The 13714-nt window shown below is 35.3% G+C and overlaps 1 protein-coding gene across 3 annotated transcripts in view; it reads left to right on the forward strand.

Moving 5' to 3' along the window:
- Window positions 1-13714, forward strand: part of LOC132200277 (delta and Notch-like epidermal growth factor-related receptor) — a 98863-nt gene that overhangs the window by 58289 nt on the left and 26860 nt on the right. For all 3 annotated transcript variants that reach the window (XM_059625623.1, XM_059625625.1, XM_059625622.1), the window contains exons 3-4: window positions 6944-7132; window positions 9527-9662. In XM_059625623.1, coding sequence (XP_059481606.1) covers window positions 6944-7132; window positions 9527-9662 — 325 coding nt within the window. The remainder of the gene's footprint in view (window positions 1-6943; window positions 7133-9526; window positions 9663-13714) is intronic.

Below are 13714 nucleotides of genomic sequence, written 5' to 3' on the forward strand. Positions count from 1 at the left end.
AGACGTCGCCACGATGGAATTACTCAATGCGACGCGCCCCATTTGCAACATAGTACATGATAATTGAAGAGAGAGAAAAACAATATCACAAACTAAATATTAAAAACTATACATTAATTTATTTATTTATTCTCCATTCAGATACAATGAAATACACAATACAATTAAGAGTCTATATTTTGAAACTAATTAATTATTTTCAAGCAATTACATATATATATATATATTCAAGTAAAACCATAGTTTTTTATATATTTTGCACTTAAAGGCTTTTTAAATATTTTTTTGCCCCAGGCTCTTTTTTTATTAAATCTTGCTAAAAGGAATGTCAGTCCCTGTTATTAAAAGATGAAGACGGTTTTTTCTTATTTCTGTAAGCTTTGGTAGTTAAAAGTTTGTAAAATAAAGCTCTATATTTTTCTCCGTTAATTTCAGTCATATTTTAATAACTTACAATCTAAAAAAATTATTATTTACCTCATTAATTAATATTGAATTTTAAAAGCATCAAAATGATCAATAATCTTCTTAATTATCATAATAGAGAAATAAGTTTAAAATTATTCGCAATTTCTGGAAAGCAAAATTAATAAAGAAATAAAAATATTTTGATCTGCCTCTATTTATATTAAGTTCAAATAATACATGCAAAGAAAATATTTCTCCTTCCCATTATAAACATTTTCAGCTTTCAGGCTTTTCAATCGATCTTCCCATTTTTGAAAAATTCAACAGAAACCAACTCTTTTCACTCCTTTTTTTAAACTAAAAGTTGCCGCGGGTAGAAAAAATCTGCGCTCAGAAAGTTCGTCAGTGGCAATTTTGAGTATGTACGCTGTAATAAATTTTGCATGATCTGCCCAGCGTGAATATTTGACGCGAAAAATTTACGCCCCACGAGCGCCGCGCGAATAATTGATGCCTTCTCGGGCTTTGAAATTCGGCCCTCAGTCGGTCGGTCGGGCAATTCCAAAGTAGTGTGTCTTGTGAATAATAAAACACACTCGCGTCGGCCTTGCTCTTTTTATTTTACATTTTCTTTTAGCTGAAACGACGCCACCATCGGCCGTAAAGATCGCGCCCCATCGCGTTTTTCTCGCGCGTGGCATTCTTTACGACCGCGAATCGCCATTATGAGAGAAGACGGAGGAAAGATGGGTTTGAAGTGGGTCAATGGAATAACCTTACAATAATTTTTGGTCTTTTCGATAATGGCACTGTGAGCTATTTTATTTTTTCAGCAATAAAGTTACTGAAATTGACGAATTTCAGCATTATTTGTTCTGAATGTAAAACTAAAATGATAATGCAATATTATTAATTTTCATTATTTTTTTCTGCTCTTTTTTCGCTTCTTTAATAACGTCAAGGTTGAAAAATCTGCCCAAAAAGCCAAACAAAAAAGAAACTTAATCTCCAGGTGCGGCTCAAGCGCAAAGTTTAGAAATTCCTGAATGAATTACGTGCGCGGGACGCAAAAGTTTTTGGCGTAACGCGATACGCATGTAAATTACGTTCACCTGCAGCGCGTTCTTTTCTTATTATCATACATAAACGAAAGCGGGGATTTTTATCTCGGCGCAGTCAGCGGTGGCGCGAAATGGCGAATTAAAGCGCATAAATTTGCATCGCCCGAGGGCCTCGTTACGGCTAATGGAGAGCCCCTTTTGTTATTACGTCGAGTGTCGCGCGGGCGCGCGACGTAGGCGCGGCGGCCGAGGGCCAGAAACCAACTTTTAATTGGCACCGCTTTCCTCTTCTCCCGGGACGGACGGAACGAGAGCGAAATAATAAAGCGGCGGCAACAAGTCAATCCGGCCTGTTCGATTCTTTGACGGGTGAAAAAGCCTTTGAACTCGCTCGTCGAATGGCTAATGGAAAATCGCCCAAGGGTTTTTGGCCCTCAAATTCAAATAATTGGAAATGAAAACCAAGTTGGCAAATGTACAAAAAAATTTAAGACATTTTTTATTTGTTAATCAATTATAAAAATAATAATTATCAAATGAAAGTATTGACTTTTATAATCTTTTACTGGTACATTATTTATTTATTTATTTTATTTTTAACCTTTGAATTTTTTTAAATTGAAAGCGGAATTTCAAATTAAAATTTTTGAATAGTAATGAGATGAGGTCTTAATTAATTTAATAATTAATTTTTATAAATATAATTTGACTGCTATAAGTATTTAAAAACAAATGAAACAAATAATAAGGAAATAGTGAAAGTTAGTTCCAAATTGGGTAAATTTTCAAGTGAAATATTTACATTTTTGAATTTAAGAAAAATGTAGAATTATCAGCTGAAATTAAAAAGAATTGTACATGTTCAAATTTATTTTTTAAGATATTTAAAATCCTTTGAATCCTGATCATTAAAACCATTCAGCTGATTTATTTTACTCAATCGCACTCACTGTTTACTGCGGTTATCGCTTCAAGTTAATTAACTGTTACTTCCTCCGCAACCTCAACATCCGGCGTATTGAGCAAAGTGCTGCGTGGAAGGAAGTGATCTAGACACCAACAATCTCAATAGATAAATTGGTTGTCCCGGTTGTTGCGAATTGTGATACTTTTTCAAATTCCTGATTACAAACTGATAACTATTTAGAAAAGAAATGAAAATACACTTGGGCAAATTTTTTTTACTTATTTTGAATGATTATTTTAACAAAATTTTTGCTCATCTTGGAATCTTTTTTCCAAGGATTAGTACAATTTTCATGGTAAATGTTATCAAACAGTAAAAGCATTAATATAATAAATACCATGTGCAGCCTCAATTTAAACAAACAACCCCATGATTTTATAATTTGTCAAATTTTTTCAAATTAAAATTTATTTTGAAATAAGCTAACGTATACAAAGACACAGCTTTTGAATAACATGTCAATAAGGGAATAGTATCCATTTTTTATTTTTTTTTATTTTAGCAATCGGGTTTAGCGAAAAATTTTCAAATTTTCACGTTAGGATTTTTTTACCCTAATTGTGTGTGTGCAGTGCATCTCGAATTTTTGCAAAAAAAAAAAATCATTCTTGTTTATTGGTCCACATATTGTTTCAAAAATGAAAGTAATGATGATTTTGTTGTTTAAACAAGCAACTCTACCCAAAATGAAAATTTTGTGGCAATTGATTAATTTAATTAATATTTTTGCTTGAAAAACGTTATTTAAATTCTCCTTTGCTTATTGACAGGGAAAGCATACAAGTTGACGCTGATTTATGGTCGCAGAGAGAAGCCAGTTTTCAATTTGCAGCGTTAAACGCTCATTGATATAGCAAACTGCTTGTTTTCGCCAATAAATTTTGCCTCTCTGATCCGCTCGCAAACGAGAGCGGCGCCGAAACAAAAATCCGGCCTGAAATAATATATCACTTTCTCTCCCGATGGCAAAACTCCTCCGTACGCACGGCAGGCAGATTGAATTTCCACTCGCCTCTGGGGAGAGGCCGTAATGACGCAAAAATTCAGCCAAACTTGTTGATTTTCGGATCAACAATGAATTATTATTTCGCCACACGAGCGCGCCAGAAATTGCAAATCAGAGCGGAAAAAAATCCGGGTTATGATTATTATTATTATTATTTTCCCTCCAATTTTCCGTGTGGCGTTTTCGTTGGGTGCGAGATCATTGTGAAAAAAGCACTTTTGCTTTTGGGGAGGGCTCAGCAGCAGGCGAGTGACACTTTTTGCCTCTCTCCGGCGTCACTTTTCTCTCTCGCCTCTCTCTCGCGGGGAGAAAGTGTCGACCTGCGGGCCATTTGACACTCGGCGTTTCAAATGTGTCGCGAGCAACGCTTTTGAATTAAATTATTATCCTTCTCGACGCTGCTGCTTTTTGTCAGGCGGGAAAAAGGGTCAGGTGGTGGGTGTGTGTGATGCAGCTCGGCGATCGATTTGCAGTTCTTCTCTGTTTTTGCCACTCTCTCATCATGGAGTCCGCAGAGACACGCGGGGATAAGGGAACCCCTTTCGAAACAAAGCTAAAAGTCACTGCGATGAGTTGTTCTGGCACTTCCCAGAAGCGGAGAACATTTAGAGTTAGGTGATCCATTGAAGGCTGTTTTTTGTGTGTAAAAATACTGGAAATTACATATAAATATTATTTAGAGTTGAAGAAAACTGGTGATTTGAATTTAAAGTCAGCTTTTTGTCGATGGATTTTTGTGAATTTTTTATTGTTTAAGAAGAAACAATTATCCTGCTCTACATATTGGTTTTTCTTAAACAATAAAAAAACGCAAAAATCCATCGAAGAAAAGCCGACTTTAAATTCAAATCACCATGAATCAACCCTCGATCGTGATCTTCTACTACAAAATTGAAGAAAATTGGAAGAAATCATCAAAAGAGCCAAAACACTCAAAGTATCAAAAATCGTTCTTGCAAAATATAACATTTTGAGAAAATAATTAGGCTTTAATACTTAATTTTTCTTTATCCATAATACTTTTTTTTAACGCCATCCTGAAAAATTCACAGTTTGAAAATCACATTTATTACAACTTTTTTAAACCTAAAACCAAGCAGACGAGGTTTTAAGTTTTGTGATAACTGAACTGTACTAAATAAAACTTTAAATAGTATAAAATATGCAATTTCTCCAGAATTTAGGTTTTTTCTATCAAATTTTCGTTTGCTTTTGAGATAAAAATTTGGCTACAAAAAACCGTCAAAAACCTAACATTTGTCCTCATTAAAAAAATGAAACTTATTAACTGGAAATGAAGAAGTTGGGCTTGTCTTCTTTGTAAAAAATTTTGGTATTAAAAAACAAAACGGCTCAACTAATTTCGGTCACGGTTTGTGACCCTATTTCTTGAGCAAGAACAAACCCTGCTCGTCCCGAAATTACATTTGCACTAAATATAAAAAAATCTCAAGATAAATTATTTCTGTGCACATAAACAGAATCAATTTAATTCATGCAATTAATCCAACTTAATTTCATTAAATATAAATTTGCCTCCAAGTTTTTTATCGAGCGAGTTGCACCATTATTATTTCGCAGCGCAGGTAGAATAACTTCACCCTACAGAGTGCATTTAAAACAAAACACGGCTGGCGAAAGAATGAGACAAAGTCTGGTGCAATTTGCCTAAGTGCTTTTCCTCTTTCACCCTCTCAAAATCCGCACCTTTCCGCGTTTCTCCTTCTTTTTAATTCACTCTCGCTTCGTTTGCATTTGGACACAAAGGCGGCTCAAATCCTGGCGCGAAGACAAAAGCAGGGTTTGCACCTCGTCGCGTTATTAGTTCTCAGTGCAGGATTTCGCCGCGCAAATTAAGCCACTGGCCAGGGGATTCGGCACGTCAGCCGGCCGACCACCAACGCACTTAATTATCCCATACGACTCCAGAGAATGCCGAGCTGAATTAAGGGACATTTAGACCGGTGCATTAATTCTCGTTGCCTAGGCTTAAAATAATTAGAACGCTAGAATAGTCTTCAGAATATATTAAATTCCTTGTGCGGAATCGTCACCTCTTTCGAAAATATGGCGATAGTACTGATCTGAGGAGGGTAACACGACATAATCAAACCGATTTGTGTCTAAATGACCTACAGGTCAGGGAAATTTCTCTCAAAAAGTCTGTAGAAAATCCATGATTTTATGATCCCAATGCGGTGCCAAATAACTTTAAAACTCCTCAAAAATGACGAGAAACTTGCGACAAAGGAAGTGAAAGCTTTTGTGCTATGACAAACGAATTTAACCGTTTGAATTATGCTTCGTATCTTGACTTGTTTTAAAAAGTGTTATTGCTATTGCAAATTAATGCCAAAAACAAAATATAGAATATTTGAATTTGAAATTAAATAAATAATAATAAGAAGAATCTTCTTTTGCCCTTTTTGTTGAAAAATTACCCTCATAACATGCTATTAAAATTATTCCAAACAATCAATAAAAATAAATTGAGCTCAAATATAAAACTTTTTTAACATAATAGTTTCCGAGATAATTTTTTTAAGAAAATGTATAGAAAAATGTGTAGAACACAATTTCTTTTAAATGCTTCTGCAGCAAAAGGAGAAGATGTGCGAAAAGTTTTGCAACAAACTTCTCTCCAGAAAGCTCTTAAGAATACTCAGAACCCATTAAAGCGGTGGGTTTGAATTTTCCTTGTATGTGAACGAAGTTGCGGAAATTTTGACGCACTTCTATTTACGCGCCCACGTGTAATCCTGAATATCCTGATTGCCAAAGCGCTCAAACTCACTCTTAATCCAGCCAATTTCGCTGCCTTTTGACGCCGCGCACCGCACGCATTCTGCGCCTGGTTCTCGCCACCCCCATCTTGCGAACGACGATTATTATGATACCAAGAAGTGTATTTTGCGAGGCGATATCGAGCGGATTAAATTCGGCGCAACTCTCGCCGCTTGTTTGCTCCGCGGGCGAAACAACCGAAACTGCTCAAACAGAAAACAGACGCCAACTTTATGGTGCTGCAAGTTTGAAAGAAAAAGATTTCGCGCTTCGGGCCTAACATGTGTTGGTGCGTGCTCCAGACAGACAGATAAAAGTTGTTCTTCAATGTTGGAGATATTTAAATCAAAAAAGGAGTTTAATTTACAGATATAATTTTTAATAAAGAGGTTGTAAACTTTAGAAATCAGAAATTGTTGTTCTTATTTGCTTTAAACTTCAATTTTGTTTTTATTAAATTGATTTTGGACACGAACTTGCCAAAAGTTTTTAAATTTTTTGCAAAAGTAGAAAAAATTTCCATAACAAGATTCTACGCCATTCAAATAAAATAAAAATACACAATTTCACTAAAATTAATATAAAAATTGATTTTTATAAATGGAATTTGTTTATCTTACTAGTTCAAATTAAAAAAAACCCCGTTTTTTCCGACCTTATATAGTAATGCAGTTTTTCTTTTTGGATCTAATGAAATTTTCTTGTTCTGTTTGGCAGGGTGAGCCAGTGAATGAGGACAACGCGTGGTCTGGCACGTCGGTGGTGCAGACAGGCGACGTCTTGCTCGTGAAAATTGACGACGCACCCCTCGAGGCGGCTGCCCGGAACAGGACGCGCAAACCACCCATGGATGTGGACACGGACGGTCAGCACAGACGCAGACAACCAGACTTCTCCGTCTATCAGGTCAGTGGCTCGTGAAGTTTTGTAATTAAATTCACCCAAGCGGATCGTTGTTTTGTTAAAAGTGAAAATTTATTAAAAAAAAAATACTCATTTTTGAATTCTAAAATGAGACAAAATTCAATCTAGGTCATAAATTTTTGCCAAAGTTAATTAATGGCTTATTTTCTCAAAACGAAAGTAAGAAAAAGCCATAAATTTAAGGAAATACTTTAAAAAAAAGAAGAAGAAGAAAACAGAAATTCTGGACTTTTCTTATCATTTCCCGGTGACCCCCCAGTTTTCTCAGGCCAGTTTATATATGGCTTAATTACCAAGGATCATGTTGGTGTTTATAAAAATTGGAGTTCATCTAGGATAAGGCTTAAATAATTAAAAATGATGAATGAAAAAATTTTGCAAGATCTTTCTGGTTCTTACAAGTCTGATGGTCCTCCATATATACTAATGACTAATCGATCTGATAATTTTTGAGAGGGATTTTGCTGTTACAGGGACTGAAGTTTATGATTTATAAGCAGCAAAAGGACAAAGTTCAACCTATAGTGGAAGGAAAATTTTATAGAAAGACATTTAAAATGTTAATCTCTTTTTCCATTGCTATTCCTCTGTATATCTTAGAAGTTGCCTTTTGACAACTCAAAGTGGCAGTGATTTGCACATCAGTTGGTAGAAAAGAATACAAACTGGCTAGTCAGTCTCTGGCATGAATTATTGAAGAGCAAACTGATCAAAGCAGCCGCTCTGTGTTTGCCCACCCTGATGCCAGCACGGATATTTACATTCTGGGCTAGGCAGAATTTCGCACCAGACTGATTTGTGCCCTGGAACGGATTTATTCTTCTTGTTTGTCGCCAGCGAGACATCAAAGTCTTTTACTTCCGCGCTATTTGCGTTTCCGGCGCCGCCAGACAAAGTGCCTTTCTTTTGCGAATTTTCCATGCCGAGCAGTTTACACGTGGGCCGAAGTTTTTTGCCCGAATTACTTGGAAACGACGACAAGCATCGTTCAGTTTCCTTACTCACTTTTTTGCCGTTCCAAGAAAACCAAAGAGAGAAAGAAAGAAAGAAAAGAAAAGAAAGCTAGAGGCGCCAACGAAAGCACTGATGGGTGAAACTGTCGAAGATAAATTCCTTCGATAAACCCACAACTTGATTCTGAGTTTTTTTGCTAGATTTGAACACTCGTCTTTATATTGGAATAAAACAAAACTATAGTGTAAGATTTGGGTATAAAAATGTCACTAATGCTTTACTTAATCAATCTATCGAAAAATTAATCAGCGAAACGTGATTAAAAAATGTCAAAAATCGCATCTTATTGGATCGTTTCCTTTTTTTAGGAATTTTTATTTTATTTTAGAATTCATGTTTAAGTTAATTTCAAGTACTGCTTACCATACTTGATTAAAAGCCTGATTTGTAAATTAGGCTTTTTATCAAAAGCAACTCAAATTTATTGATTTTAGATTATTAAAATTTTTGATAATAATAATAATTTATTAATAAAACATCATCTGTTAAAAAATAAACTAGAACCGATTAGAACTTGTTGAACTACCACATTTAAAGAGGGAAAAACATAATGATGAATGTTTTAAAAATGAAATTTATTAATATTTAGTTTACTTTTGCAAGTGTGTGCAAGTGGTTTCTAACGGTTCAAATTGTGCTAAACACAGGTTGAACAAGGTTGAAAAGCAGCCTAACCAAAGGCTTTGTAAAAATAAAAATGCATCCTGAACAACGCAATTTAGCTTTTTTAATTGTTTATCCCTCCAATGAAAAAAAATTGAATAAAAATTAAACAGTATCTCAATTTGTTTTATTCTCTACATAACAAGTCAAAATAAAATACAAAAAAATTTTATAGGCAATTAATAAAATTACATTTGTAGAGAATCGGCAGCCAATCCTGGTGAACAAGTCACTAAAGCTCGTAGGTCAAGATTGGGAACCTTGAACTACTATCTCATGAAATGACATATGAGTAGAACTTTTTTAAACCTTTTTTTACAAAAGGTTTCTGAAATTGAAATCCGATTTAAAAGAAAGGAATTTAGAGCCCCATTTTCCTCCAAGCGAGTGACACAAATTTCAGAAAACAAATCCAGACAATTCAAAAATCGCTCTTCCTTATCTCTCAAACCGCCAAAAGGTTCAAGCTTTCCGACCTATCTTTACTTGTCGCTCAGTTGGATATTCTTGCCGCAAATTTCCTCCCACCGACGTTCCGCACGGCCGAGCGCGAAAGGCCGAAATCGCGCGCCCTGGCAAAGTTTTCACACTCGAACTGCGCGCTATAGCCAGACTTTCTTTTGGTCCAGTTTCTCCTCAAAGGCGTCTTTCGTGCATGAAATTCGGCAGTCGCTATTCAACCTCAATTTGCTTTCGCAGGTGACGCGTCTCGGCTACGAGCACTGCGACGCCACCGAGGGCGTGTTGCTGGACATCACACCCCTGCAGGTCGACGGCCGCCAGGTGGTCACCCTGTATGACAAAGACCTCACCGAAGGCATCAATCTGCTTATAGGTGAGTGTTTCTAAAATTTTGTTCAATTTTTGAAGTTTGTCAAAGCAAATTGTTTTAAAACTTGGAATTAATTTAGTATTTTAATTTTATATTTGACTTAATTTTTTTTTCAATATTAAAATAAAAAATTTTAAATATTTATTTAATGAATGAAGTTCAGTATGTAATTTTTCAACGAATATATTGAATAAAAATAATTGTAGAGATATTTGTCAAACGGAAAATTTCTACTTACTCTTAATCAGCTATCCTACCATATCTCTATCCGATATTATGGTAAATTTTTTAATAAAAAGATATATATTAATTTTTATAATCTAATGAAAATTAACTAAAATCAGTTTAATGTTTAATTTTTTCATAGCTAATTTCACTCAAACTGTTCATGAAATTCTAATTTTTACCTACATAATTATTCTAAACCACAATTGAACTTTCTTGCCTCCAATTAAAGACATTATTTACTTTTGAAATTATAAAACTAAAGTAATCCCGAGACAATATTCTATGCTTGACGACACAAAGCACTTCTCTTGCCGACCTGGATGTAAATCGCGCTCGCTCAAAACTTGCCCTCTACTTCGTGTACCAGATTAAGATGCAGCGCGAGACTCGCTCGTTTGTTTCCCTTCGCTGCTCCTCTTGCTCGCTCGCTGCTATCTGCATGCAGCGCGTGAAAAAGTTTCTTCAAATCCCTTTGCGCCGCACGTGCCGTGCAAATTTGCCCCGTAGGTCGCGCCTCTGTTGCAATTCACACAAGCGCAGGTGAGAGATGCATCCGGGTGTGCTTTTGATCAGCCAGTCGCTTTGTGAAGGACAAAAAGGAGGTGAGAGATATGTGAAATACTGCCAGACACACAATACGTGTGCAAATAACAATAATAATCCACAGAGGAAAGAAAACTGGAGCTTGTGCACGCAGATGTGCGCACAAGTTTGCTGAATTGCAAATTTTTTCCATTTCCATTCATATTGAAATTGCTCTCCATACTACATTAAAAAGAATTGATTACCTGCTGTTGACACGATTTATAAGAACAGATACCACTTCTATTTGAAACAATAAAGTTTAATTTGTCCTTGATTTTGTCAATAATATCAGGTTGCAATAAATAAAAAGTAACTTGAAATAAAATTAATTTTCTGCTTTTGGCTCAATTTTTAGCTTCAAAATTCCCATTTCAAGTGGTTTAAAGCAATAAATTAAGTCTTTTTAACAATTATTGTGTCTCCAAATTCTAGAAATTAATTTATTTCTTGATTTGTGCGATCGGTAAAAATAAAAAGATTGTTTACCTATTATTTTTTAATGTAAATTTAATTTTCTTCAAAACTTTTATGTTTGAAAATGTGCCAACAAAAGTAATTTCAAATTTCAAAGAAATCTAATAATTCACCTTAAATAATTTATTCTTGTCTAAATTTTGTTTGATAATTTTTATTTTCGTATAGATCTTTAAAAGAAAAATAATTTATGAGTTTTCAATGCACAAACTTCATGTTGTTTTTGTTGTCAACTGTGCATTCAGGTTGATCAATTTCCCTTGAAGCGGACGCGTCAGATCATCACAAGATGCAATTTCCCCTGCGGTGTTGCATCAAAGCCCCTCTTATCCCTCTCCTCCGCCCAATAAGGGGATTTGCAGGCTCCTCTTTCCTTCCTTTTCATCTCTGGCCGAGCGCAATTAATTGCAGCACATCCAGGCCGGCCTCTTCTTTTTCTCCTTTTCTGTTCTTCCTCGCCAGCGGATACTTCTTCCCTTGGCCTGATTAAGTCCACGAAAGGAGGCCACCTTCTTTTCTCTCTCTCACCGCGAGAGAGCAAATTCATTTTTCCAACAGAGAATGGAAATGAGAAATTTCTCGTTCGAATCGTTCGATTCGCTGGAATTCGTTCGCGCAAATCAAAGAGAGATGAGAACGCGAGCGCACAAAAGGGGCAACTTTTTAAAATTCCAAGCGCGCTCACAAAGAGAGACGCCGCCGTCTTTTGTCACTCGCTCATCAAAAGGTGCTTTGTGGAAAAATTCCAATAAAAAAGCGTCGACGCCGTTATGAATATGAATTCGGCGCCGCCGGCGAGGCGCGCGATTATTTCTTTATTGGTAAATTATTCGGCCCAATATCGGCGCGAAAGAGAGAGAAAAAGAGGCGAAAAACGTCAAACGGGAACGTCACTCAGGCAAGTTAATAAGCGTCCGTGTTTGACGTTTCGGAAAATGACTTTTAGCGCTGCTCATTTCAAAGAGGAGAAAAAATTTGCGCTCGCTTTGAGTGGCCTTCTGGCACACTTACTAAGCGATTGACAGTTTCGTATATTATAGTAAACCTTCTCTCTCTTTTTTTCAGTATACAATTTTTTGTATTGAGCGAGAACAATAAATTATCATAAATAAAACCAATAAAAATTACACTTCAAGAAATTGTTAAATGATCCGCTTAACAATAGAACTTCAACAGATTTTTCTGAAACTGTTGCGCACCATTGCCATGCTCTCCGCCGCGATTCTCTGTTTCCAGTTTGACTCAAAGTGAATCACTTTAACACCGTCAAAGTCAACGACATGATTAAATTTTTCTTGCTCATGAAATAGGGTCGCTGACCGTGACCGAAACTGGTAGAGCCATTTGTTTTTGAATAAAAACAATTTTCTGCAACGAGGAAAAGCCCGATCGCTTCATTTCCAAAAATATTGTAATTTAAAACTTTAAATAAATAAATAAATAAATTTAATTTAAAAAATTTTGAATATAATTTGCATTATAATTTTTCAAAATTTAATTACAATTGGTTAAACGTCAGCTTATTTCATTTCAACAGCTCAAACCTGCAACCGAAACTAGTAGAGCAGGGATTTTCTGTACCATGCAGAAACAATAAAGTTGCTCATCTCCACCGAGGAAGCCGGATTTAAAAAAAAAATTCAAATTCAAATTTTAAACTGCAATTATAACCTGGAAATATTGCCAAATTAAGAAAATTTTGAATCCTCTTTCACTAATCACACCAAACAAAGAAAAACATTATTTGCTTGAACAATTTATTCCATATCTTTTTAAACCAACCGTATTATCATAAGAGCACACACGTCATTATTATTTGCATGTCCTTTAAAGTCACAAACGTGTCGTTTGGATGGGTTGCCGACGCCGTCGAGTGTGCTTCCCATTTATTGAAATATCGGCCGGAGTTCATCGACAGAAATTTGTTTGAGCAGCGCCGGCCGCTCTTGTGCCTTCTGCCGGCGGCGTCACGTCTTTGTGCCGAGAATTATATATTTGTACTATTCTGCGTCTCTGAATAGCCTCGAGCTAGTTCTCTGTGCATTTTGAACATACGCAGAGAGCGTCTCCTCCAATCAATACGTTTATTTTGCATGAGGGAATGGATTTCTCGATAGGAGAACGGCGCGAGCAAGGGCAAATCTGACGGAAAGATTGCTCTCTGCACATCCTGAGCAGACGTGTGGGTTGGAAAAGTCGGCAGCGCTAGAATTGGATTTCCTTTAGAAATGTGGAAATGGTAAAAATTGGGAAAAAATTTAAATTTACTAAAATGTTAATTAAATATTTGTGTGAAATTTAAATTGCTTCGAGTTGGTCTAGAGAATTATTATTAATAAATATTTAATCAAGCTTAATTAATTGTTCTTAAAATTATATTCACCAGAAAAGTGAAAACTGATCAAATGATCCACATATGATCAATATATAGTGTGAAGATAACATTTATAATTTTCAGCGCTCGTAATGAATAATATTTTTGATATTTATGCATTAAAAATTGTTCCAAAGATTTACATATTCATTAAAATAGTCCAAATTTGTCACATTTGATTGCATTTTCCTCATTTTCAGAAGGTTGCTAATGTTCAAATTCTGACGTACCAAAAATTTAGTTTAAATTAGTCAATTTGCTCGAATTTGTTTTTTAGTTGCAAAATTAAGTAGATTATATTTTTATTAAATTTAAATGTGGTTTTCCATTTTATTTTTAATACGTTTCATCAATGTAGAACTTTTTTTAAAGCAGTATTATTTTCTTTATGTTT

Source organism: Neocloeon triangulifer, unplaced genomic scaffold (genome assembly GCF_031216515.1).
Source record: "Neocloeon triangulifer isolate White Clay Creek 2 clone unplaced genomic scaffold, ASM3121651v1 ptg000014l, whole genome shotgun sequence".
Taxonomy (NCBI): domain Eukaryota; kingdom Metazoa; phylum Arthropoda; class Insecta; order Ephemeroptera; family Baetidae; genus Neocloeon; species Neocloeon triangulifer.